Genomic DNA, 27,153 nt, shown 5'->3' on the forward strand with positions numbered 1-27,153 from the left:
TGAACACACTTGTAGGCTATTCCATTGCTATTTTACAATGACTTATTTTAAATGGATTTTAAAATCCTTTGTGAACTTGGCTGAAAGAAAAGTCCAGACAAGCACATTGATCACTTCTGCCGAATCTCACTGGCGGTGACTTTCTTTGAAAGTTTGCTGAGGACGAGGTGATGAAGTGAAATCTCGAACGATGAGTTTTTTTCGTTTTTTGACTAGATGTCCCTCGCTCAGATGAATTCAGTGAGAGTCACCCATTCATTGTGACAATTAATAAAGGTTTCTGAAGAATCTCATTAAGGCTTAGTATGAGGATGTCAAGTACGGTATAAATTCACAGAAGTGTCAATTATTCTGAATAGAGACAGATTTTTTTAATTCATTTGTGGGACATGGACATCGCTGGCTGGCCAGCATCTATTGCCTATCCCTAATTGCCTGAGGGCAGTTGAGAGTCAACCCCATTGCTTTGAAGTCAGATAGCAAATTTCCTTCCCTAAAGGAGACTTGCGAACCGGATGGGTTTTTCTGACAATGGTTTCATGGTCATCACTAGATTCTGAATTCCAGATTTTTTTATTGGATTCAAATTCTATCTCCTGCCATGGACACAGTTATTAATATAGCTACTATTCTCCAACATAATTATTGATATGGGTATTATTCCCCCTCTGTAATGCGTAGAGTAACTGGGGAGGATAAACATGATTAATGTGGGGAAATCAGCATGTGGTAAGCAGGGTAAATCAACCTGGATCAATTAGGGATGGTCAGTGTCAGCTAACAGATTCACTGCGATGCTAATAATTGAGAGATTGGTTATGTAGAAAACCCCAGATATTGGTGAAGGTTAAGAGGGAAACCAATTGAAGTTTTCAAAATTATGTTAGTGTTTTAAGAGGGTAAGCAGTTAAAAGAAGATTTCCACAATTTGAAGAAGGTTATCACTAACAATAAGAAGTTAAAAGATTTTGTTCTATATCTAGATTTCTATGTGCTGGACAATGTTGCCTGTACTGGATGTTTGTTAAAGTTGGAGGTCTTGTGATGCAGTGGGTAGTGTCCCTGCCTCTGCGCCAGAAGCTCTGGGTTTGAGTCCCACCGCAGGACTTGATGGCCAAGGAAGGTACGTGATAACAGGGTCTGACAGGTTGAATATCAACCTGCAAAATCCTTCCAGCATGAATCTTTCCAACATCCTTCCAGCATTCAGTGAGTGTGGAAAAGACTCCTGGTCAGCCATGCTTGATGTGGAGTGGCGTCCTTCAATTTATGAGCCTCTGGCGTCAGCCTGTTCCAGGTAAAAACTTGCAATGAGAACAGTTGAAAGTGTGCCTTGTGCACCACTATTTATTGAGGACCTAATAAGAGTTTCCAAGGCCTCCAGGAAGAAATTGGATAAGTAATTAAGGGGGATAGCTTCACAATGAGAACATGATGAATAACTGGAAAAGGTGGTCAGCAATTGCGCCTTCAGCTCTGTTCCATCTCCTCACTACTGTTCATTGCTTTCCTCCCCCAGATGCTTTACATTGATGCTTTATTGTACTACATAAAGCAAGCTGCTTCATAGAACCATAGAATCCCTACAGTGCAGGGGAGGCCATTCGGCCCATCAAGTCTGTACCGACAACAATCCCACCCAGGCCCTCTCCCCCCACAATCTCACATATTTATCCCTCTACTCCCTCTGACACAAAGGGGCAATTTAGCATGGCCAATCAACCTAACCCACACATCTTTAGAGTGAGGGAGGAAACCGGAGCACCCAGAGGAAACCCACGTAGTCACGTGCAAACTCTACACAGGCACCGACCCGAGGCTGGGAAGCAGCATGGGAGCATGTTAACTTGACCAGAATATGTGCCACTGTAACTCATCTCCACCCATGTTTATTCCCTTAAATCCTAATGCGAGACAATAGATGAAAGTAAAAGGGACAAAGTGCTTCTAACATGGCAAAGATCCCATGTTGATGAGTAACAATAGGAGATGTGGGGGAAGCTGGCAGTATTTGGATCAAAAGAGAAAAGTTTTGTGGTTGTTTTCTTTTCAAGACAGGAAGTGAGGCAGTGAAGTGGAAGGAAGAGTGCATGAGGGCATGGTAGCTGAAGACTGTAGCATCAAGGATGAATGTGTCGAGCAAAGAAGCTCAAAGAAGTAAGGGTAGGACCTGAGAGGATGGGTTTGATTTGATTTATTATTGTCGCATGTATTGGGATACAGTGAAAAGTACTGTTTCTTGCGCGCTATTACAAATCATACTGTGCATAGAGCACATAGGGGAGAAGGAAATGAGAGGATGCAGAATCTAGTGTTACAGTCATAGCGAGGATGTAGAGAAAGATCAGCTTAATATGTGTTGGGTCCATTCAAAAGCCTGATGGCAGCAGGGAAGAAGCTGTTCCTGAGTCAGCTGGTACACGACCTCAGATTTCTGTATCTGTTTCCCAATGGATAAGAGTATGTCTGACATGAGTGCATTCTTGACTATGCTGTTTGCTTTTCCAAGGCAGTGGGAAGTGTAGATGGAGTCAATGGATGGGAGGTTGGTTTGAGTGGACTGGGCTATGTTCACAACCCTTTGAGGGTGTGGTATTGGTCAGAGCAGGAACCATATGAAACTGTGATACATCCAGAAAAATATGTCTGTAAAATTTGGTGAGAGTCATAGTGGACATGCTGAATTTCCTGAGAAAGTGGAGGTGTTGATGGACTTTCTAACTATAGCGTCAGCACGGAGGAACCAGAACAGGTTATTGATGATCTGGAAACCTAGAAACTTGAAACTCTCGACCATTTCCACTTCATCACCATTCATGTAGACAGGGCATGTCCCCTGATACACTTCCTCAAGCTGATGACTATCTCCTTCATTTTACTGACATTGAAGGAGTGATTATTGTTGTTGCACCATTTCACCAGATTCGCTATCTCTTTCCGTACTCTGTCTCATCAATGTTTGAGACTTTGATTTGGTTTGATTTATTACTGTCAATGTATTAGTATAGAGTAAAAGGTATTGTTTCTTGCGCACTAAAGAGACAAAGCACACCATTCCTAGAGAAGGAAAGGAGATGGTACAGAATGTAGTGTTACAGTCATAGTTAGGGTGTAGAGAAAGATCAACTTAATATAAGATAGGTCCATTCAAAAGTCTGGTGGCAGCAGGGAAGAAGCTGTTCTTGAGTCATCAGCAAACTTCAAAATGGAGTTGGAGTGGAATTTGACCGCACAGGCTAAGGACATGTAAAGATTTATAAACAAAGCCCTGGGTTTTTAAATTAATGGATTGGAGACAGAGAGCTGTTGAAGTTTGATGACAAGAAGCATGATAAGGGAGTGGATCTTCAAGAAATAGGAATCAGCCACCTTCAGAATTTACTGTTTATAGAAAGAATTTTAAAATCCTCAATAATGACTCTGAAAGTTAATTAGTTTTCTTTTGAGGACCTCTATTTCCTCAATGAGACTATCATATTAATTCAGTGTAATGTCTATTTTATTTCAGTGATCTGTAGATTCAACGCTGATGTGACATGGCGGAACATCCTGTGCAAGTTTTCGTATATGCCTTGCTCGTATCCTGCGGGATTTTTGGAAACGCTCTGGTTCCCTGGATAGCTGCCGACTCCAGTCGGGAAAACCGTTACCTCGCCTCCTCCGACCTCATCCTGATGAACATCGCGGCGGCAAACCTGATGCTTTCCCTGACGAGGAACACCTTGCTCCTGACCTTTGACGCTGGACAATCCGTCACATTCTCCGACGTGGGTTGCAGGTTGATGATGTTCGTCTGGACCTGGCTGAGGTCAGCAAGTATCTGGGTCACCCTCAGCCTAAGCCTGTACCACTTCATCACAATCAGGACCACCCGGAGCATGTCGGAAAGGTTAAATGAGAGGAGGAACACTGTGAAGGTCCTGGTGGTGGAATGGACTTTGAGCCTGATCTATGCAGGTTTTGCCCTGCCGTATTCATCCAACTCCAGGAATAACAGCACCAATAACTTGATGGTGATCAGTAGCACTATCAGACCTTTACTGGGCTGTGTGTGGACATTTCCGAATGAAATTAGCGGCCTTGCATACACACTGGTCTCTGTCGTAATACACGAAGCAATCCCAGTTACTCTAATGGTATTTTCAAACACTGCCACCTTGATATTTCTTTACAAGCACTACAGGAAAACCCAAGATGTCCAATTCTCTAGTAACCACATAAACGCCGAATGGAAAGCAGCCAAGACCATCCTGTACCTGATTCTGCTGTTCATTTTCTCTTGGGGCACCCACGTCTTTTCAGTGAATTATTATAATTTTAAGGGCAGCCCCTCAACACGCTATATGCTAATTATCGCCAGGTTCTCCGCCTCAGGATTTGTGGGGTTCTACCCACTGGTGGTGGCGATTGGACACAGTGGTTTAAGAAAGAAGATGAGAAATTTCCTGAAGTGCGGGTGGCTGAATATCAAACAACAGAAGTGATTATCCTGCCTGCAGTGAGGAGTGGTTACTTAAAACGTGTGCATTTCTTGTTAAACTTTTCCAAACGGTGCCTGTTGCAGGAATAGGTTGTGTAAGTGATTGGAGCGGTGGGATTTATTTTCTGGCACGTGTATCTCATTCATATATGATTTCATATCAAACACATGCTCTCAGATGTTCATGAACATTATGATCTGGCCCCTTCCTACAACTGTGTAATGCACCTCGGGGACAGGAATGGCCCATTCAACTCTTTGAGCCTGTTCTATCATTCAATTATGGCTTATCTGAGTCCATGGGGAGGCAGTAGCATAATGGTATTGTCACTGGGCTACTTAGAGACCCCCAGGCAAGATCTGGGGACTTGGGTTCTAATCCCACCATGACAGATGGTGAAATTTGAATTCAATAAAAATCTGGAATTAAAAGCCTACTGATGATTGTGAAACCATTGTCAATTGTCATAAAAACACATCTGGCTCACTAATGCCCTACAGGGAAGGAAATCTGCCATTCTTAACTGGTCTGGCCTACATATGGCTCCAGGTCTATAGCAATGTGATTGACTCTCAACTGCCCTCTGAAAAAGAGGGTAGTTTGGCATGGGCAATAAATGCTGGCCCAGCCAGCAACACCCACATTCCATAAATGATCTTTTTAAAAACCTATTGGTAACATAATATAAATAAAATAATGTCAGTTATGAAATCTTCACCTAACACAACATGCACAGATGTTTCGAGATTTCTGCTACCTTCTCTAAATGGCTTGCCTCCGCTCAATCATATCCTTTGATCATTTTAAACATATCCACAATCCCAGAATACAAGCCAAGCTAATGCAACCTTCCCTCAAACTTTAAACCTGACTATTATCCTGGTGATCTATGATGCAAAGCCCACATAGCGAGTATGACCATTAATAGAACATAGAACAGTACAGCACAGTACAGGCCCTTCGGCCCTCGATGTTGTGCCGAGCTATGTCCGAACCCAAGATCAAGCTATCCCAATCCCTATCGTTCTGGTGTGTTCCATGTGCCTATCCAAAAACTGCTTGAAAGTGGGCGGCACGGTAGCACAGTGGTCAGCACTGCTGCTTCACAGCTCTAGGGACCTGGGTTCAATTCCCGGCTTGGGTCACACGGAGTTTGCACATTCCCAGAGTATTGTATACTCTACCCACATACCTGGGTCAGCTAAAAACCAATGAGAAAAGTATAGCCTCGGTCTGAGAGCAAAGTATACACTTTCTGATCATCTACATGCAGCCCAGACATTCTCTCTTCCACCTTCTTCCGCCGGGAAAAAGACACAAAAGTCTGAGGACACGTCCCAACCAACTCAAGAACAGCTTCTTCCATGCTCCTATCAGACCTTTGAATGGGCCTACCTCTCATTAAGTTGATCTTTCTCTACACCCTCGCTATGACTGTAACACTACATTCTGTGCTGTCTCATTTTTTTCTCTATGAATGGTATGTTTTGTCTCTATAACGCACAAGAAACAACACCTTTCACTGTGTACCAATACATGTGACAATAATAAATCAAATCAAATCAAATCAAAATACATATACTACCCAATTTTCCCTTGAAGTGAATGGAGAAGAGGATGGTCGGCCTGCCACTGCCCATTTTACACCCCACTAAAGTCAAAAGATTTATCAAATCGTAGACTCATAAATCTTACAGTGTTTTGAATAATATAATCTTTTTTTAATTGCTTAGTGGATATGGGCATCGCTAGCAAAGCCAACATTTGTTGCCCATCTCTAAATGCCCTTGAGAAGGTGATGGTGAACTGCCTTCTTGAATCGTTGCAGTCGACGTAGTGTAGGTACACTTACAGTGCTGTTAGGAAGGCAGTTCCAGGATTTTGACCCAAACAAGTCAGGATGGTGTGTGGATTGGAGGGAATATGGAGGTAGTGGCGTTCCCAAGGATATGTCGCCTTTGTCCTTCTGGGTGGTAGAGTGGAAATGGTTGTCAAAGGAGGCTTGGCGAGTCATTACAGTGCATCTTGTAAATGGTACACATTGCTGCCACTGCCCTGGTCAAGAAGCTGTGACTGTTTAACTTGGTGAGTGGGTTGCTGATCAATCAGGCTTCTTTTTCCTGGATGCTGTCGAAATTCTTGTGTGTGGTGGAACTGAACTCATCCAAGCAAGCGGAGAGAATTCCATTACACTTCTTATGTGTGCTTTGTAGATGGTCGATAGTCTCTGGGAAGTCAGGAGTTATCGACCTCAGAATTCCTAGCCTCTGATCTGCGTTTGCAGCCATGGTACTTGTATGGCTTGTCCAGTTCAGTGTCTGGTGAATGCTAACTCCCAGGATGATGGTAGCAGATTCAGTGATGATAATGCTTTTGAACATTAAGGGGAGATGCTTAGATTCTCCATTGGTGTATGTTTCATGGTGGAATTTAACACAGAAACATCCCATTGGCAATGAGTTATTTCCTTCAGATAAGTCACCTTGTCTAAACACACTCCCAGTTTTCAAGTAACCACTTAATTCCCTTTTCCGAACACCCCTCAACTCAGTTTGTGAAAGAAAATTTCCTATCCTACCCACTGTTGATCCTCAGGATAGGGCATCAACTGAAGTGGCAGACAAAGAAGCATTTACACAGAATATTTTGTGTCACTCAATCTTTCTTAAAGTGAAAAAAAGCACTCAGTGGCCACAAAGTACTTTTTCCTTAAGCTGTTGGAATGAAAATTACCCTTAAAACACTTGAACTGCCTTTTTACTCAACCCTTGCTAAGATATTGATTTTTTTAATTCGTTCATGGGATGTGAGCATTACTGGCTGGGTCAGCATTAATTCCCCACCCCTGAGGGCATTTAAGAATCAGCCACATTTTGCTGTGGATCTGACATCACATGTCAGCCAGACCAGGTAAGGACTGCAGATTTCTTTCCCTAAAGGACATTAGTGAACCAGATGGGTTTTTATGACAATCGACAGTAGTTTTATGGTCACCATGAGACTTTTAATTCCAGATTTTTTTTAATATAGAATTTAAATTTCACCATCTGCCATGGTGGGGTTCAAATCCAGATCACCAGAGCATTACCCTGGGTCTCTGGATTACTAGTCCAATGACAATACCACCGCCTCCCCCAACAACAAAACACAAGGTTCATGGCTTGAATTCCAACACTACGGCCAGAAATCTCTAGCCGTTCATGCCAGCAGGATTCTCCAGTTCCACTGCAGGGAACGAAGATTTGGCTGAGTTCTCCATCCTCGCTTGCAGCGGTAGTGAGGGGAAGAATTCTGGCCTACCTGTTGCAGGTTGAGGTGAATTGATCAGGCCCCTTTCCAGCCTTTTCTTCTCCAAGTCTTGGACTCATGGTGCCTTCCTTTGTGCATGGGTTGTTCCAGCAGGACACTACCAATATCTCCAATGTTCCTTCTTTTACCCAGGCTCTGTTGGCACATAGTCATGATACACATACATACCTAGCCCGAGTTCTATTGTCTTATTCAGACTTAAACTTATTAATAGAAATAAACAGGATATTTCTGTTTAACCAGGTTCAGTTAATCAAGGTCCCATTGTCCTCTGGAACACCCCTGTCTGACCAGCTATTAACCAATTGTAGAGTCTGTGGCCACTACATTTCTTGTTCTTCCTGTTTTCATGCTTGTGTGAAGTTGAGCACATTTGCCACTGTGCTCTTGCAGACGTTTCTCCATAAATCCAGCACCATCTTCTGTGTAAAGAATGTTTTTCAGACTTCCCTTATGAATTCTCTTTGTGATAATTTGCTACATATAAGTTTGCTACAATCTCATAAAACGTGCATCACTGTCCACTGGATTGTACCTGTTTGTGATTTTGAGGACCTCCTTCAGCTCATGTCTTAACTTTCCCAGTAAGTGTGCTGCGGGGGTTTGGAAGGGGGATGATACAACTTGCCTCTGTGTGCATGGTTAGAGAAGAACAAAAATGGGGTTCTCCCACCCGCTCCCTACTGATCAGTGTCCATCAATTCTCATGGGAAAATGCATGTGTGCAGATCATCCATTGACAGCATGGGGAAATAAACAATGTCTACTTGGACAAGGTGGCAATGAGTAGCTGGAACTTATTCTAGTCTAAGTTAAAATTCCCGAGTGAAGCCTATTGAAGGGGAGGCTGAACAAGGAGAATAGGTCTCAATAAAGGTGCCCATTGATTCAGTGCAATGTGGATATTACTATTTACAGTGCCTCTTGGTTATTGCTGAGTACAGTGCTTTGTGTGGATCGATGTACATCCAATGGCGTATGGTGTTCAAAAACAGAAAAAATGCTGACAAAATGATGCTGGATGGCACCAGGACTTGAACCCTTAATCCGTAACATTCCTCTATACCGTGGTGAGATCAATCAGGACACAAACTCACTCAAGTCCATTAACTGACCAAGTTCTCTCTGACAGTCAGGTCTGGTATACTGGTTCCATGACACATCAAAGAAAATTTACATTTGGAAACATGAACAAAATATTGAATAAGTCCATGTGTAATTAGAGTCAGAGGCTACTGTGCCGCAATGTTGGATCTGACAAAGGCATTCTCCTCTCTGTTTATGTGTACACAGAGGAGCAGTTGTGATCTTGGCTAATTGTTTGTTGATCTGTTTCTCTGCAGGATGTATAGATTAGAGAATATCTTATTCAGTTGAAATCACAGATTATTTTGGTCCTTTGTATGTGGCTGAGGTAGAAACGTAGAACCATAGAAAATAGGAGCAGGATGAGGGAGAATTTAGCATGGCCAATGCACCTAACCAGCACATCTTTTGGACTGTGGGAGGAAGCCAGAGCACCCAGAGGAAACCCATGTAGATATGGGAAGACTGTGCAGACTCTGCACAGACAGTGACCCAAACTGGGAATCGAATTGTGCCACCATGCCACCCTAAGTAAGAGCAACTGGGTAATCGTGTTTTGAGTGATAAACTGGTCGAAGTCTCTGAATAGAATATTTTACAGGCAACAGCGGTCTCCAGATATCCAACAACAGTAATGGCATCAAGAAGAGTGAGCAGCCAATCACAATCAAGTATTCTCACTGACAGCAAACCAGGACTTATAAAGTACTAAATCTTTTCACTTTTATTCATAAAGTTTTACAGAGTAAGTGATTGAAACGTACACATGGGATTAAGGTGGATGTTAAATACCACAGAGAACTTTGAAAAAGTTCCCTTCCTTAAGCCACTTGTATATTTGATCTGAAAACAGGCTCTTGATTTGAAATACCAGATGGAGTCTTGTGCCCTCCACCACGATAAGTTTTGTGGTGGTGCATTTAATTAGGACTGAGGTTAATGGATGAACATCCCACCATTTTCCTGCTTCCCACACCTCCAACACTTGAGGCCCTTAATTGGGAATTTAGCTCCCACTTAAGGACCTCAGCCCACTGCTGCTGGTATTAACATGGCAGCAGACAGAGGGCTCACCATGCAGGGAACATGACAATAAACCTTACCACGTTTGTTTGCAAGTTCCCAGTGTGGGCATGGGGGGGTTTGTGTTACCTCACTCAAAGGCACTCAATGCTTGATCGAGGGGCATGGCATCAGGAAGTGGGGAGGGCACTGCAATCTACCCCTCGCCCTTGCTGCTGACCCCTCTGCCCTGTGATGTCCACCCCACAACCCACCTCCTGGCTCCTGGGTCTAAAGCCTCTGGTGACTGTAGTAGCCATCATCACTCTCATGGCACTGTTGAGTACAGACATGAGTCTCTGGACCAACTATGAACCCAAATGAAACTCAAGAGATTGACCATCTGCTCTCCGCATGTAGGGTGTCTGTCTATGAGGACCTTGACCCCTGTTCAGTACCTAAGTGTCTCTTAATTCAGTGGGTCTTCCCTAACAAAAGCAAAGTGGGGTGCCTGTCAGCTCTCCAGCCAACAGGAAAGGTCCCTGTTGTCAAGTAATTCTGTTCCTCTTTCCACAGCTGGTGCAGTCCATGTGGTGTAGGTACTCCCACAATGCCATTAGAGAAGGAGATCAGGATTTTGACTCAGCGACAGTGAGGGAACGGTGATATATTTCCAAGTGAAGATGGGAGTGGCTTGGAGGGAACTTGCAGGTATTGCTGTTCGCACATACCTGCTGCCCTTGTCCTTCTAGATAGTAGTGGTCAGAGTTTTGTAAGCCGCTGTCAAAGGAGCCTTGGTGTGTTGTCTCAGATGGTACACATTGCTGCCATTGTTCTTTGGTGCTGGAGGGAGTGAATGTTTGTGGATGGGGTACCAATCAAATGGGCTGGTTTGTCCTGGATGGTGTCGAGTTTCTTGAGTGTTGTTGTTGAGTGTTGTTGAGCTTCAGTCATCCAGGCAAGTGGGAGTATTCCATCACACTCCTGATTTGTGCCTTGTAGATAGTGGCCAGGCTTCAGGGAGTCAAGAAGTGAGCTAATCATCACAGGACTCCTAGCCTCTGACCTACTCACCATTAGTACTTATATAGTTGGTCCAGTTCAATTTCTGGTCAAAGATAACTCCAAGAGGTTGATAGTTGTGAGGGGGGATTGGGGGAATCAGCAATGGTAATGTCCTTGAAAGTCACGGGGTGATGATTAGATTCTCTCTTAGAATCTTGACAGTGCAAAAGGAGGCCATTCGGCCCATTGGGTCTGTAGCGACCACAATCCCACCCAAAACCTTTTTCTATAACCCTGCACATTTACCCTGTTAATCCCCCTGACACTGGGGTCAATTTATTGTGACCAATCCAACAAACCCGGACACCTTTGGACTGTGGGAGGAAACTGGAAACCCTAGAGAAATCCCACGCAGACACGGGGAAAAAATGTAAATTCTACACAGGCAGTGACCCAAGGCTGGAATTGAACCTAGGTCCCTGACGCGGTGAGGCAGCAGTGCTAACCACTGTGCCACAAAATGGTCATTGAGAAGCACCTGTGTGACATAAAAGTTACTTACCATTTGTCAGCCCCAGCCTGGATATTATCCAGATCTTGCTGCATTCAGATGTGAACTGCTTCAGTATTTGAGGAACCACGAATACTGCCAAATGTAGTGCGGTCATTAGAGCACATCCCCATTTCTGAACTTATGATGGAAGGAAGATTATTGATGAAGCAGCTGAAGTTGGTTTGGTCTGGGATACTACCCGGAGGAATTCTGTTTATCTATCTGTCTGTAGTGTGTGTTGGGATTTGTGTGCGTGTTAGTGAATGTTATGTCACAGAGCCAGGGAGTCACTCTGGCAGAAAGTGAAGACATTCTACCAGGTTAGAATGTGTACAAGCATGTGAAAATGCAGACATAATTCAAACATGGAATCATAAAATCCCTACTGTGCAGAAGGAGGCATTCGGCTCATAGAGACTGTACCGACAACAATCCCATACAGGCCCTATCCTCATAGCCCCCATATTTACCCTGCTAGTCCCCCTGACACTAAGAGGTAATTTAGCATGGCCAGTCCACCTAGCTTGCACACCTTTGGACTGTGGGAGGAAATCAGAGCACCCAGAGGGAATCCACGCAGACACAGGAGACTGTGCAAACTCCACACAGACAGGTCAATGTGCAGGATTGATCAAAGTTAAATCATGTTTCCCACTTGATAACAACCGATTGAGCCAGATTTCATTGCATTATTATAATTAAAAGTAATGTGCAGGCATAGAATGTCAGAGATTTGCCGCCTTGGTGTCAATACCTCATCATAATGGGTTTAGGATGGAATGATTGAAAATGGAAGTATTCAGGCTAAAAGACAATCAGAGTACTCATATCACCAAGTGGCTCATTAATTGGATCAGAGCTCATCCCTGTTTCACAATAGTGCCAATCACACAAGGAAACCAATCTTCAGACTTCTTATTCTTTGGTTGAAAAATGAATTTACACTCTGTTAAACGGTCACCACACCGCAGCAAGAAAAATAATTTGCAAAACTTGAAGACAAGAAACTATACTGGCTGGAATTCTCCATTCACATATGCCCCACCACCACTGCCAGCAAGAATGGAGAGTTCGACACTCAGCCCAAACTCCATTCACTGCAGCAGGACCGGAGAATCCCAGCCGCAGGTGAGGTCAGAGAATTCTGGCCATTATGCTGAAAGATGCAGAAATTAATTTAAGCTGACGTGAGAAAGGTTTAAGAAAGGATGCAGATGATCACTGCCAATGGCCTGAGAAAATGCATTGTTTGTCTACCGGTGTTGTGCTGTTGGATAGACCTGTAGCATATGAGAAGATGACATTGTACTTAATCCTTGGCGGAATGCCCTATGTAACTCTTCACAAACTAGCCTGCAACTTTTCACAAATTAGCAAACTAGCCTGTCTTGGTCCCCCCATGCCGACACTATAGTTAAGAAAGCCCACCAACTCCTCTACTTTCTTAGAAGACTAAGGAAATTTGGCATGTCAGCTATGACTCTCACCAACGTTTATAGAAACACAATAGAAAGCATTCTTTCTGGTTGGATCACAGTTTGGTATTGTTCCTGCTCTGCCCAAGACCGTAAGAAACTACAAAATGTTGTGAATGTAGCCCAATCCATTACGCAAACCAGCCTCCCATCCATTGACTCTGTCTACACTTCGCACTACCTTAGCAAAGCAGCCGGCATAATTAAGGCCCCCACACACCCCGGACATTCTCTCTTCTGCCTTCCTCCGTCAGGAGAAAGATACAAAAGTCTGAGATCACATACCAACCGACTCAAGAACAGTTTCTTCCGTGCTGCCATCAGACTTTTGAATGGGCTTACTTTGCATTAAGTTGATCTTTCTCTACATCCTAGCTATGACTGTAATACTACATTCTGCACTTTCTCCTTTCCTTCTCTATGAACGGTATGCTTTGTCTGTATTATGCACAAGAAACAATGCTTTTCACTGTATGCTAATACACGTGACAATAATAAACCAAATCAAAAAATGTATACATGGTTTCCAGGTAGAAAAACATCCGAATGCACTTCCCAGATGAAAACAAATAGACTTTGAGCCTAATTGGAGGTTATGAGATAGACGATCAAACAGATAATCTAAACAGGGGAGGTTTAAGGATATTGTTTGAATGAGATAAGAGAAGCTTCCTCCAATTGAAAACCAGGAAAACCAATGGTTACTATTTACACCCTCTACCATAACCATATTTCTTGGAACTAACTGCATCCATCTCTCTGATTACTCAGTCAGGCTGAACCAGCTTGAATGAAAGCTTGATATTCAGTCTGAGTCAGAGCACAGTATCAAATCCCATCTCGTATTCATCAACAAGACTGCATATTCCCATAACAGTCAGCTCCACTGAAATCTTTAGCTGTGCTCCGGAGAATTAGCAACCGAGAACCCGAAAACCTCTGATCTCATCCATCGCTGGGATTCCCCCGTGCCACTATGGTGAATGGACATTTGCCTGAATGTCAACTTCAACCTTATGGCTGGCAGGAGGTGGGTATGGATGAGGCTTGCCCATGTGTTTCTTGCCATGCAAGAATCTTGCCCATGTACTTGGGGAAGAACAGGAACTGACCCCTGCCCCTGTGCGCTCACAATAAGTGCCCCATGGAGCACGAATGGTGCTTCGAGCCTCATTTAGGTCTGGATGGTGAGATGAAACAGTTATCTCGTAGGAAAGGTGCAATTAAAAGTTGGACCACTGGTGAATCGGAGTGGCCTTCATAGGTAAGGAAAGTACGGTGGGGGGGGGATGGTTGGGAAGGGTGGCAATTTCTAAAAATCCATTTACAGGATGCAGGCATCGCTGGCTGGGCCAGCATTTATTGGCCATCCCTAATTGCCCTTGAAAAGGTGGTGTTGAGCTGCCTTCTTGAAACACTGTAGTCCCTGCAGTGTAGGTATACCCACAGTGCTGTTAGGGAGAGAATTCCAGGCTTTTGACCCAGCGATTGCAAGGGAACGAAATTGGGAAGGGGAGGTAACAAGTTGGGAGGTAGTGACAACAATCAGCATGTGGGATAGACAAAAGGCAAACAGCAGTAGGGTAACAACAGTGGGGGTGCGGTAATAGTGGCAATTCTAGCCTGGGTAATGACAATGATCAGTGGTGGGGTTAAAGAGTGATGAGGGGACCTAATGGTTCCAGCTTGGGGTAGTGTGTTCTTTTTGGCTACACATGCAAACAGGCAGTCTCTTTAAGAACCTCCTGTTAGGCCACATGCAGAGCTTGTTCATAAAAGAAGAAGAATCATACAGTGCAGTAGGAGGCTGTTCAGTCCATCAAGTCTACACCAACCACAATCCCCATAACCCCATGCATTTACCCCAGCTAGTCCCCCTGACACTAAGGGGCAATTTAGCGTGGCCAATCCACCTAACCCACACATCTTTGGACTGTGGGAGGAAACCAGAGCACCCAGAGGAAACCACCACAGCTACAAAAAGAACATGCAGACTCTACACAGACAGTGACCAAAGACAGGAAATGAACTCAGGTCCTTGACATTGTGAGGTACTCATGCTAACCACTGTGCCATTCCAGCTGCTTCAGAACAAATCAAATCAGTCAGGGCTTCAGAAACACACATGAAGCTCTTTCTTGGATCTGCAAAGTGCCTAACCCTTGTTCCAGGACTGCTAGCTGATTCTTGTTCCATTTGCCTGTAGAGCAACCAGTGCAAAATCTAACTCATTTGCCATTTAGTCCCCATTAACAGGTGCTGTGCAGCCAAATTTCGAGGCTGATTTCTCCGATGACTTCCTTGCTGGACATCCATCCTCCACCCTTGGAACTGCATCATGTTCAACATGCAGCTTCCTGAAGACTCTCCTGTACTCACTGCTGTTTGTTCATGGCCACTGTTTGCACTCATCTACCCCAGTTTCGCTGCCCACCAATGCTTCGCATTCAAAATGTTCGCAGACTAATTCAATTAGTCTGCAAATAATCCAATCATCTTTCTCCACCCTATCTCTGCAAACAACAACAGCTACTTAACTGCTACATGCTTCAGATTTCTAAATTCAGGCATTCACCTCCCTTTATTCTGCTATTGGTCATGGAGCCTTCAGCCGCCTGGATTCTGAAATCTAATCCAGAAATTCTCTGCTTCTTTTCACTTTCAAATACTTTCTCAAATCACCATTGCCTTTTGTCCATTCTCCTAACCTGCCTACCATGGCGTGGTGTCCACTCAGTTATTTCTTTTCCAACACAAAAAACAGGAAATGCTGGAAAATCTCAGCACGTCTGACAGCATCTGTGGGGAGAGAATAGAGCCAATGTTTCGATGACCCTTTGTCAGAGCTGTTGAGATTTGTCAGACCTGCTGAGATTTTCCAGCATTTTCCGTTTTTGTTTCAGATTCCAGCATCTGCAGTATTTTGCTTTTATCTCAGTTATTTCTTTTGTTTGTTTTCTCTTCCTCTGTGAGGTACCTGGGAATATTTGCCACATTAAAGCAGCCTATTAAATGTGTACATAAACAGGTAATGTCAGTGTTGGTTCAAGTCCCAGTTGGGGACTTGATGGTCACGGAGGTGCAATCACAATGTGGCCAAACAGGTTGAGTATCAACTTGCAAATCCTTCCAAAACACCTTTGGCTGGCAGTAAGAGTGGGAGAGTCTCCTTGTCAGTCAGAACCTGTAGAGGCAATGACAAACCACAGCAGTACCTTGCCATGCATAACCATGGGCCAACACACATGGCAGTCCATGATCGCCAACGTTCTCTGGTACCTCACGAGAAATGGAGAATGACGATGTTACACGTCTGGACATGTCTGGACCGAAAGGAGATGTAACTGCTCTAACTGACAGGAGGCAGGAACAGGAAGAGCATTATATCTTGGTTGAGACAAGTAACTTAGTTGCAGTTAAGGGAGAGCTAAGTAAGAGGATGAAGAAGGAAAGAATAGAAGGATATGCTAACCAGATTGATTAAACAGTTCAGACCAGTATTCTTATTTCCCCATTTGACTGTTCTTTTCTTCTGGGGACAAGGGGGGTGGGAAAAGGCTCAAGCGGACAATAAACCATGGCAAAGACAAGTTGAACAACATTGCCTGTTCTTGTTCTATAAATTCTATGTAATTCTGTGTAAACACCCAGGTGAAGCAACTTGGATCACTGTCGCATTTTAGTTTCATAACAGAAACAACGTCTTACCCAGGAGCATTACTGTGCACTAAGGTGGGTATGCATTATACCAGTGGCTGTATAGCTTCAGGCAGATCCAGTGTAGGCCAACATGCGAGTAAAAGCAGAAAGCACTGGAAAAACTCAGCAGGTCTGGCAGCATCTCTGGAAAGATAAGCAACCTTCACGTTTGCAATCAAATGACTCTTCTTCAGAGGTCCAAACAAAAGCATATTTAACTTGAAACATTGGGTGGGATTTTCCAGCCCACCCGCCCCTTCCCCACAGGGATCATCCAGTCCCGCTGTACGTCAATGGACTTTTGGTTGAGTTGCCACATCCTCCATGATGGGTCCGGTAAATCCTTGCCATTAACTCAATATTTCTCTCTCCACAAATGATGTCAGATCTGAGGGGTCTTTCCAGCATTTTCCATTTTTTTTAATTTCAGGTCTCCAGCATCTGCAGTATTTTGCTTTTGTGCTAACCCTGGAATTTGTTATCACAATTATCTGACTGTGCTTTCTTAGAATGTCCTCTTTTAATATTTTTAAAAACTTACATTTACCTTGAGTGGGATTTTCTCGTCCAGGCTGCCGTTGGATCAGAAATTCCTGTCATGTCAGCGGACCTTTTGCCAGTCTGTTAAAATTTCCATCCTGCCCCTGATGCTTCCTGCCGTGGGTGGGATCAGGAAATTTAGACAATAGAATTGAACAACTTAGTGATGGGCCATTCGGCCCAATTTGTGTTTAATCACCACACAAACCTCCTCCCACCTTACTTCATCTCAGTCTATCAACATATCCTTCAATCCCATTCTCCCTCATGTGTTTGTCCAGTTTCTCCTTAAGTGCATCTGTACTAATCATCCAAACTACTCCATGTGCAGGTGGCATGGTGGCACAGTGGTTAGCACTGCTTCCTCAGAGCACCAGGGATCCTGGTTCAATTCCAGCCTTGGGTGATTGTTTGCTGGGAGTTTGCACATTCTCCCCATGTCTGCATGGGTTTCCTCCCACACTCCAAAGGTGTGTGGGTTAGGTTGATTGGCCATGTTAAATTGACACATAGGGTGGGATTTTACAGTCTCACTCAAGCGAGACCAAAAATTCCCACCTGAGTTCAATGGACATTTCCATTCTCTGACCTTCACCTGCTCTGATTCCATTGCAGGCGAGGTGGTAATATTCCAGCTTTAATGTCAGGGGGATTAACAGGGTAAATACATAGGGTTATGGAGATAGGACCTGGGAGGGATTGTTGTCGGTGCAGGCTTGATGGGCTGAATGGCCTCCTTTTGCATTGTAGGGATTCTATGATTCCGCGTGGGGTCTGTTCCAAATTCTCTTTAATCTTCCAGTAAATAAGTTATCTGATTCCTCTATGGACTTATTAGTAACTTTGTCCCTTTTATGACCCCTGAATTTGATCTCTCATGCCGAGTGGAACAGTTTTATCAAAATCTTATTAAGATTGTAAAGAGCTTTATCAGATCAGTCTATCTTTGGTAGAGGAAAGAGCCCCAACTGGTCAACCTTCAAAACAAGTGAAAAAAAAGAAACTAAATGGCAGTGTTTGCTTTGATGGTTCAGTTGCCAAATGGAACCAGTAGAGTCTTTGGAGATCCCACCTTGTGGTGTTTTCACTAATCTCGGCTGGCGAGGTGTTGAGGGCATTATCATTTGTCTCAGCACCTTCAAAGCAAGCAGGGGCTGATTAAATAAACAAATTATGATACGTCAGTTATAAAGCAAGGTGTGTCTATTGAATTATGACACTTTTTAAACTCAGTTTCACTCGCAAAGCTGCAAGTCAGCAAGAAACAAGTGTAAACAAGCAGCTAGGTAAAAATAAAAGTGGTGGTTCTTCTTTTCCAGCCCAAGAAAATAATTAATCCACAGAGAGCCCTTGTAGACTAATCGCTGATACTCATGGGGGCTGCAAGGAAGGAAGTGATGAGACTGCAACTCGAGGGCTTGCTGATTTCAAGTGTTTGTAACAGGAACACACAAGAGACGCCACTGCCTGGAACTTTAATACCAAGGAGACAGCCAGCATTCAAACCGCTTATCTTTCAACTCTTTAAACACATACACAAACACACAAAAAGATGTAATTAGATACACACACACGCTCATACAGACATAATCACACACAGACATAATCACACACACACACACACACACACACACACACACACAGGTAACTACACGCATAAACATTTCTTTAAGTGGAGATGACACCACTGCCTCAGTGACTGCCATGCCAAAGACATGCTTCTCCCAGCTGTTCATGAAGTCCTCCAAAAGGAGATTAGGAAGCAGGTTTAGGAGATGGAATACAAGTGGTGATCTCCTAATTGGTACCCCACTTCCCCCACTCCCCCCACCCTAACCCCAATCTCTACCCTAACCATATGCTAGAATTGTGAATGATAGAAGGGGGAATAGTCAATGGCTGGGCAAAGAAGGGTGGTGTTAGAAGGGGGTTCCCATTTTCTGGGGCATCAGCACTAGTTCTAAGATGGGGAGGGGAGATGGGGGATATTCTACAATGAGGAGATACTTCCAAAAAGGAGGGTAGCTGACAAGCAAACAAAAATGGGAAGTGTATATTCATTTAAACAGGAAACAAGGAAGGAAAGTAATCAGGATGATAAAAGTAAATCGAAAACATAAAGAACATAGAACATAGAACACTACAGCACAAACAGGCCCTTCGGCCCACAAGTTGCGCCGATCACATCAACACCTACCAATCTATAGACCTATCTATAACCCCCAATCCCATTAAACCCCATATACTCATCCAGAAGTCTTTTAAAAGACCCCAGCGAGTTCGCCTCCACCACCACTGACGGCAGCCGATTCCATTCACTCACCACCCTCTGAGTGAAAAACTTACCCCTAACATCACTTCTGTACTTTCCTCCCCACACCTTAAATCTGTGTCCTCTCGTAGCGACCATTTCAACCCGGGGAAATAGCCTCTGAGAATCCACTCTATCTATTCCTCTCAACATTTTATAAACTTCTATCAGCTCGCCTCTCAACCTTCGTCTCTCCAGGGAAAAGAGTCCCAGCTCCCTCAGCCTCACTTCATAAGGCATGCCTCCCAGTCCAGGCAACATCCTTGTAAATCTCCTCTGTACCCTTTCAATAGCTTCTACGTCTTTCCTATAGTGAGGCAACCAGAACTGCGCACAGTACTCCAAATGAGGCCTGACAAGGGTCTTATAAAGAGATGAAGTTGACATCGAGTAAGTCTAACAGAAGGGATTAAAAGAGTAGGAACAAAGGGATCAAGGGAAGAAACAGAAAGTCAGACTGACCAGTGATAAACAGGGGAAAATTCAAGATAGAGGCATGAGTTGTTAGCTAAGGCAAAAAAAAGCTATAAGAATAGCATTGAATACAATCCAAACGAAAACAGAGAAATATATCCATGACTATGTTCAGTGAATGAGGAAGGAACTGAAGAACTGAAAGCAATTAAATCACAGGAAAAGTACATTACAACAATGACTACACCTTAAAAAGCACTTAATTGGCTGTAAAGTGCTTTGAGTCATCCTGTGGTCGTGAAATATGCAACCTAAAAGCCAGGGTTTATTTTGCAAGACATAGCTTTCATGAGACTAAAAGGTTCCAATCTTTTTTTAAGATGGATAGAGGAAATCCAGTATAGGTGACCAGACAATTTAGTACACATTTATCCAGTAAGAAACTATAGAAATGATCCCTAAAAGTAGTCTGAGGATGGATTATATACAGCAGAGGGGACTGGCAAACACAGGGAGCATTTGAGTCAATCAGATTAACATGGGTCCAGAATCACATGTAGGCCAGGCAAAGATGGCAGATTTCCTTCCCTAATGGACATTATAAACCAGATTGGTTTTTATGACAATCAGCATTGTTATCATTAGACTTTTAATTCCAGATTATTGTTGAATTCAGAGTTTCACCATGGTGGGATTTGAACCCAGGTCCCCAGTGCATTAACCCTGAACTCTAATCCAGTGACAATACCACTAGGCCACTGCCTAGAAACTATTTGTACGTAGAAATGAAAAGACATTATATTGCACAACCAGAGAAAGTATTTGTCACAGGGATCATGTCACTCTTTACAAAGAAAGAGAACAAAATATAAGAACAGAAAAAATTAAGGCTATTGCTACCATGGAGGAAATGCTGAAATGTAAATAAATGGTTGGAACAAGTGGCCTGTAATGTGTTGTTAAAGTTCTCTCTACATTGTCCAACAAAGTACCCCAAATTCATTGCAGCAGGACAAACCTTTCAGTGTGGTATGTTCCATTTTTCACATCAACCCTCCAGTGGTCTCTTTGAGATTGTTCACTAGTGCTGAATTGAAAGTATAATTGGTGCAATTGGTCTATGCCTACTAGAATGGAGCCAATCTTGCAAATTAATCTCATTTCGCAGAGGTTCCTAACAATCAGCACTGAGAGGAGACGTCCATCTCATCAGTCTAGTCTGGAATCAAATCCCGGGGTCATAGAAGCAAAAGTCCAATATATTACACATTGGGCAGTGTGGTAGCACAGTGGTTAGCACTCCTGCTTCACAGCTCCCTGGACCTGGGTTCGATTCCCGGCTTGAGTCACTGTCTGTGTGGAATTTGCACATTCTCCTCGTGTCTGCATGGGTTTTCTCCGGGTGCTCTGGTTTCCTCCCATAGTCCAAAGATGTGTTGATTGGCCACGTTAAAATTGCCCTTAGTGTCCTGAGATACATATGTTAGAGAGATTAGTGGCTAAATATGTAGAGATATGGGAAAAGGGCTTGTGTGGGAGTGTGGTTGCTGCAGACTCGATGGGCTGAATGGCCTCTCCCTGTACCGTAGGGATTCTATGATTCTATTCTAAGTATCATCTATCCATTCATATTTGGCCCTCAACAGGCATCTTGCCCACCACAGACTGATCATTCTTCCCCAAATCAGAAAATACCCTCACTGAGTAGTTTTATAGGGTAAAACTCAATAATACAACAAGAGGTGAAATCATCATACTTAACAAAGAGAGCTAGAAACAGAAAATTCTGGGAAAACTCAGCAGGTCTGGCAGCAATTGTGAAGAGAGATAGACAGAGTTAACTTTTTCATTCAAATATGACTCTTCTTCGGAACCAGGATATTTCCTAATTTGACGAAGAATGATAAATCTTCCATGGACAAGATAAGCTATGAGGACCAGAACGCCAAGAGGTGATGGAACAGAAATTGTTAACATTATGAAAGACTGTGGAGAATTAAGAAAGACGATTTCCTCTGGCTGGGGAGTCAATGATATGGGGTATTTCTCTACTATTTAATTGAAGTCCGTCACTAAGGATGAGGAGGAAGAGACTGACACAGCAGAGAAGTCAGATTAGCTTTTCAATGTACTTGGAAAGAGCTGGGTCAGACACAGTAGGACACATGGCCTCCTCCACTGTAAGCTTCTAAGCTTTTGTGGCTCTTTCTCCTTTCCCCCCCCCCCACTGGCTGCTCTCCTTCATAATTCCAATATTGCAGTTTGATCGCTCCCTACCCAGTGGTACCTTGTACTTCCCAAGTAACACATTTCTGGTTTCAAATGATTTTCATGGGACAGAAATAGATGAGGAAGAGAATTAATCCAATCCACCTTATCCACTCAGCAAAAAAACCCTACAGTTTCCTGTGCATAAACAAACTGAGAGCAACTTATGAATATTTTCTAAACTTACTGTGTGCAATGGTCTCATTGACATTCTGGGCAGGATTTTATGGCCTTGCTCATCCCGTAAAATCCCACCCCAGGATAACGGATCTTTCCATGTTCCGCCCCTCGCCTGCTCCGATTCCCATCGTGGGCGGGCCGGTCAAATTCCAGCCTCTGTGTTCTAACTGGAATGCCTTTACAATCTCTACTTATCTCACCTGTTTGTACGATACATCCAGCTTATGAACCAACTCAAGCAGCACATGTTACATAACCAAATAGCTTAAAAAAGTAGAGGAAAGGGTGGCAGATGCAACAGAAGAATGGCCCCTACAAGCGTCTCCTCTGCAAGTATTTATTTCCCTGAGAGATGCATTAGAATTACACATGGTTTATGATGTGCATATCCAAACTAAGAATTATAACTATAGAATCCTATAATCATAAAATCCTTACAGTACAGAAGGAGGCCATTTGGCCCATTGAGTCTGTACCGATCACAATCCCACCCAGGCCCTATTCCCATAACCCTATGCATTTACCCTGGACACTAGGGTCAATTTAGCATGGCCAATCAACCTAGCCCACGTATCTTTGGATGATGGGAGGAAATCCACACAGAAAGTGCAAACTCCACACAGACAGTGACCTGAGGCTAGAATTGAACATTGGACCCTGATGCTATGAGACAGCAATGCTAACCACTATGCCACTGTGCTGCCCATTTGAATTGGTGGCCTGTAACGGCTTTTCTGAGGTCTGGGTCTGGTTGCCTTATAAGCCATATTCCAGAAAAATAACAGGGACAGCAGACAATTCTAAAAATGCATTTCACCATTTTTGTTTTGTTGCATCTGATGTTGTTGCCTTCCTAAAGACAAAACATTGGGACAACTCAAATAATTAGTGATCTCCAGGCAACATGAGCAGCACATTTCAGAGTGCAGTAAGTTTTAAGATAAATTCCCCAAGGACAAACAATATTCTACTATCAGGTTAGTCCATTTAGAAGTTTACTCAAGAGCTAATCAAGAGACAAGTATTAAGAATCATAAAATCCTTACAGTCAGAAGGAGGGCATTCAGCCCATCAAGTCTGCACCAACTTCTGACTGAGTATCTTACCCAGGTTCTCTCCCCTGCCCTATTCCTGTATCCCCACACATTTACCATGGATAATCCACCTAACCTATACATCTTGGGACACCAAGGGGCAATTTTACCCTAGCCAATCCACCTGACATGCATATCTTCGGGGTCACAAAGAGTAAAATAGCCAATTCGACTGGCTCCATGATTCTCCAGAAACATAAAGGAAGAGAACACCAAAGTGAGTATTCCTGACCTGACCCTCAGAGCTCTATGTGTCCAGGACTTCCATCCATGTGCTTCCTGAGGGAAGGGCCCTCCCTCAGTGGTGACATGGACACAAGTACAGGAAGGAGGACATAGGAAGCACTGCCTCTCCACTCCCCTACAACATAATAGCTACTTCCCCACAGTTGTTCCTCTCAACTCCACCCGGATGAAGCATTTCACCTCAGTGGTACCTACCCCCTGACCATCCCCCATGCGCCCCACAAACCAAGTGTTAGGCAATTGTGCAGTTGAATGCATGGACTGGACTAGCATTTTAACCTCATTGGGGTCTTCAACAATGCCCTCCATCATGACCTTGAACGGGGTGAGTAATGAAAGCCTTCACCTGAACACCCTGCACTGGGATCATGCTGCACATGACAATAATGTGATCTCTCTAATGTGGATGTTAGTACGAGCATTGGGGTGTAATGTTTGGGGTCAATGCTTCAAACACTTGTGTTGGGGCCAAAAGGTTAAAAACTTGGCTCCAATCCGTAACACACTCATTTACTACTGACTTAATTAATACAATTGACTCTTCAAGGAAGTGTTGAGGAGCTGACAAAGCAACTGGCTTCGTCTTGTGGCAGGTGAGGCGAGGCGATTTGTGTGAAAACTGCAATTAGCATGCAAACCTGATCCTGAGAGAGTACCAGCACTCCCCCAACTCACAAGGGCTGCAGATTTAATGATCCATCCATCTGTAACAGCCTGTCACTAATCTCTCACTGTCAAACCTCCATAACCAGCAGACTTGAACTCCATACAGCTTATTCCCTTTGTCGTCATACTCTGCCTGAGTGTGGGGTTTAAATCTCACAGCAGTCATCTTCCACAACAGCCCCCCCAACGCCTCCCACCATTTAGAGGGTCATCAGACCTCATGAGGTAAGAAAACGCCCCTTTCCTGAGTCCCCCTTCCTGCCCTTACAACCTAGTCTCTTGCAAGATTCCACTCAAGAATCGGACAGTCACCCCCATTGCTCACCCTTTGTATTCGCCTCCACCCACCCACTTTCCAGCTCCCACTCTGGAAGGGCCTCCCTCAATGGTGACATGGACACAAATACAGGAAGGAGGACATAGGAGGCACTGCCTCCATGCTAGTCACCAGACCTCATTAAGACAAGAGGTGCCCTGACATAAGGGAAAGAGAAGGCCTGTGAGCATTCCCTCTCTCTGGGATGGTGATACTGAAACACCCCCAGCCTGAGTTGAACTTACCTGGGTCCTCCACGTCCTCTCCACTGCCCTCTCCACGACCGGCACCAAGAAAGAACGGGTGAGCTGAGTGCTCACCCTTCAGAGGTGAGGTCACCAGGTTCACGTTTTTATACAACTGTTGTAAATGGCGCCAGTGTTACATCAGGCCAGCGCCCATTGAATATTCAGAGAGGGGGAGCAGTTCCAGAGTGAGTCCTTGCTTATGAGATGGTAATGTATTAAGAAGAGGTTCCTGGGCTCCTGCGGCGGTTTTCACATTACTGCGCCAGCATGGGAGTTGAAAATCGGAAATCGCAACCTTGCCAGCGAAATTCATGTTTTCCCATTCTTTCTGGATTTTGTGCCCAAAAAGTAAGGACACAATCACTAAGAAAGACAGAAACTGTGGAACAATCCCATGGATGAGTGACATGGTGGCACAGTGGTTAGCACTGCCACTCTCAGCACCAGGGACAGGGGTTCAATTCCAACCTCAGGTCACTCACTCTCTATGTGGAGTTGGCATGTTCTTCCTGTGACTGTGGGTTTCCTCCAAAGATGTACAAGTTAGTCCAGTAATCACTCAAATCAACCTGCCATCCCTTGACAGCATCTACACTTCCCTCTGCCTTGCAAAAGCAACCAGCGTAATCAAGGACATTATGCATCCTGGACATATTGTCTTCCATTTTCTTCTGTCGGGAAAAAAATACAAAAGTCGGAGATCCAACCAACTCAAGGATAGCTTCTTCCCTGCTGCCATCAGACTTTTGAATGGACCTACCTTGCATTAAATTGATCTTTCTCTACATCCTTGCTATGACTGTAACACTATATTCTGTGCTCTCTCCTTTCCATCCCTATGTACAGTATGCTTTGTCTGTATAGTGCGCAAGAAACAATACTTTTCATTGTATACTAATACATGTGACAATAATAAATCAAATTAAATCATATCGAATTGATTAGCCAATGGTAAATTGCCTGTTAGTATCAAGGGGATCAGCAGGGTAAATACAGGGGGTTACGAGACTAGGGCATGGGTGCGATTGTTGTCACTGCGGGCTTGATGAGCCAAATGGCCTCCTTCTGCATTGTAGGGATTTATGAGAGAATAGTAATCAGGAAGAGAACTACTGAGTCAAACAAAGATTGGAAAATAGAGAGAAACAGAGATTCATTCACATCACAACTTTTGTAATTTTAAACCAAATAAAGAATTAGAATCTAAACAATGATCGGCATAAAGTCGCAGTAAGTTTCTGGGTATTATTTGTGCACTTAGTCATATATTGCACTCCCAGCAGATAGGTCACAGAAAATATTAAATCACTCTAACCAGAATAATCCAGGAGCATGAATATGAATTTTTCAATTAATAGAAGCAAAATAGGGTGACATCACATAATGACTGAAATCTGTGGAAAAGCATTAAGCTGAAAACTTTCCAAAAAATAACAGTGAAAGCTTTAGTTCCCTAACTAATGATAAGCCAGTGAAAACTCTTCATAAAGTGTTCATCCACTCATTAGCCAATAGATTCGTTGCTAGGCATCAATTACCCAGTCAATGAGGTGAACAGGTTTACCTGGTCAGCAAAAGAACACTTTTAAAAATCAGAGCGTAAATGCCAGCCAGAGGTTGTCAATAAGATGCTCAGCCTTTTCTCACAGTGACCTGTCCCCATCCACTGCTCCATTCAAGGTAAGAAGTCTCACACTGCCAGGTTAAAGTCCAACAGGTTTTTTTTGGAATCACAAGCTTTTGGAGTGCTGCTCCTTCATCGGATGTCTGTGTCGTGGGTCGGCTTGACTGTGTTCGTGATCTGTAGTCCTTTTGGAATGCCTTTCTTGCATCTTTGTAGAAACTTGATATCAGTGTCGATATGCGTGATCATCTTGGAAATCTTCTCCACAGACAAAAAGTGGCGATTTGTGGTGTTGGTGGTGGCCATGATGTGGAGATGCCAGCACTAAACTGGGATGGACACAGTAAGAAGTCTCTCAACCCCAGCTTAAAATCCAACAGGTTTATTTGGAATCATGAGCTTTCAGAGCGCTGCTCCTTCATCTCCTTCATCTTCTGCTCCTGGTGAGGAGCAGGTCTGTGAAAGCTTGTGATTCTAGATAAACCTGCTGGACTTTAACCTGGGGTTGTGAGGCTTCTTACTGTGCCCACCCCAGTCCAATGTCAGTGATGTCTCCACATCATTCAAAGATAAGTCCAACTTTAGCTTATTGCACTCTTCTTTCGCCAGGTCAAGACACATTGGCACAGTATTTGC

The 27,153-nt window shown here is 43.8% G+C and overlaps 1 protein-coding gene across 1 annotated transcript; it reads left to right on the plus strand.

Annotated features, from left to right (window-relative positions):
• Positions 1-3,536: 3,536 nt before the first annotated feature.
• On the plus strand, positions 3,537-4,484 carry LOC145360033 (olfactory receptor class A-like protein 4). Its single transcript, XM_080214931.1, has one exon. It carries the CDS (start codon positions 3,537-3,539, stop codon positions 4,482-4,484), a length of 948 nt encoding a protein of 315 aa, XP_080071057.1.
• The last annotated feature ends 22,669 nt before the right edge of the window (positions 4,485-27,153 follow it).

The sequence above is a fragment of the Carcharhinus amblyrhynchos genome, chromosome 30 (genome assembly GCF_965287045.1).
Source record: "Carcharhinus amblyrhynchos chromosome 30, sCarAmb.v2.hapA, whole genome shotgun sequence".
NCBI lineage: Eukaryota > Metazoa > Chordata > Chondrichthyes > Carcharhiniformes > Carcharhinidae > Carcharhinus > Carcharhinus amblyrhynchos.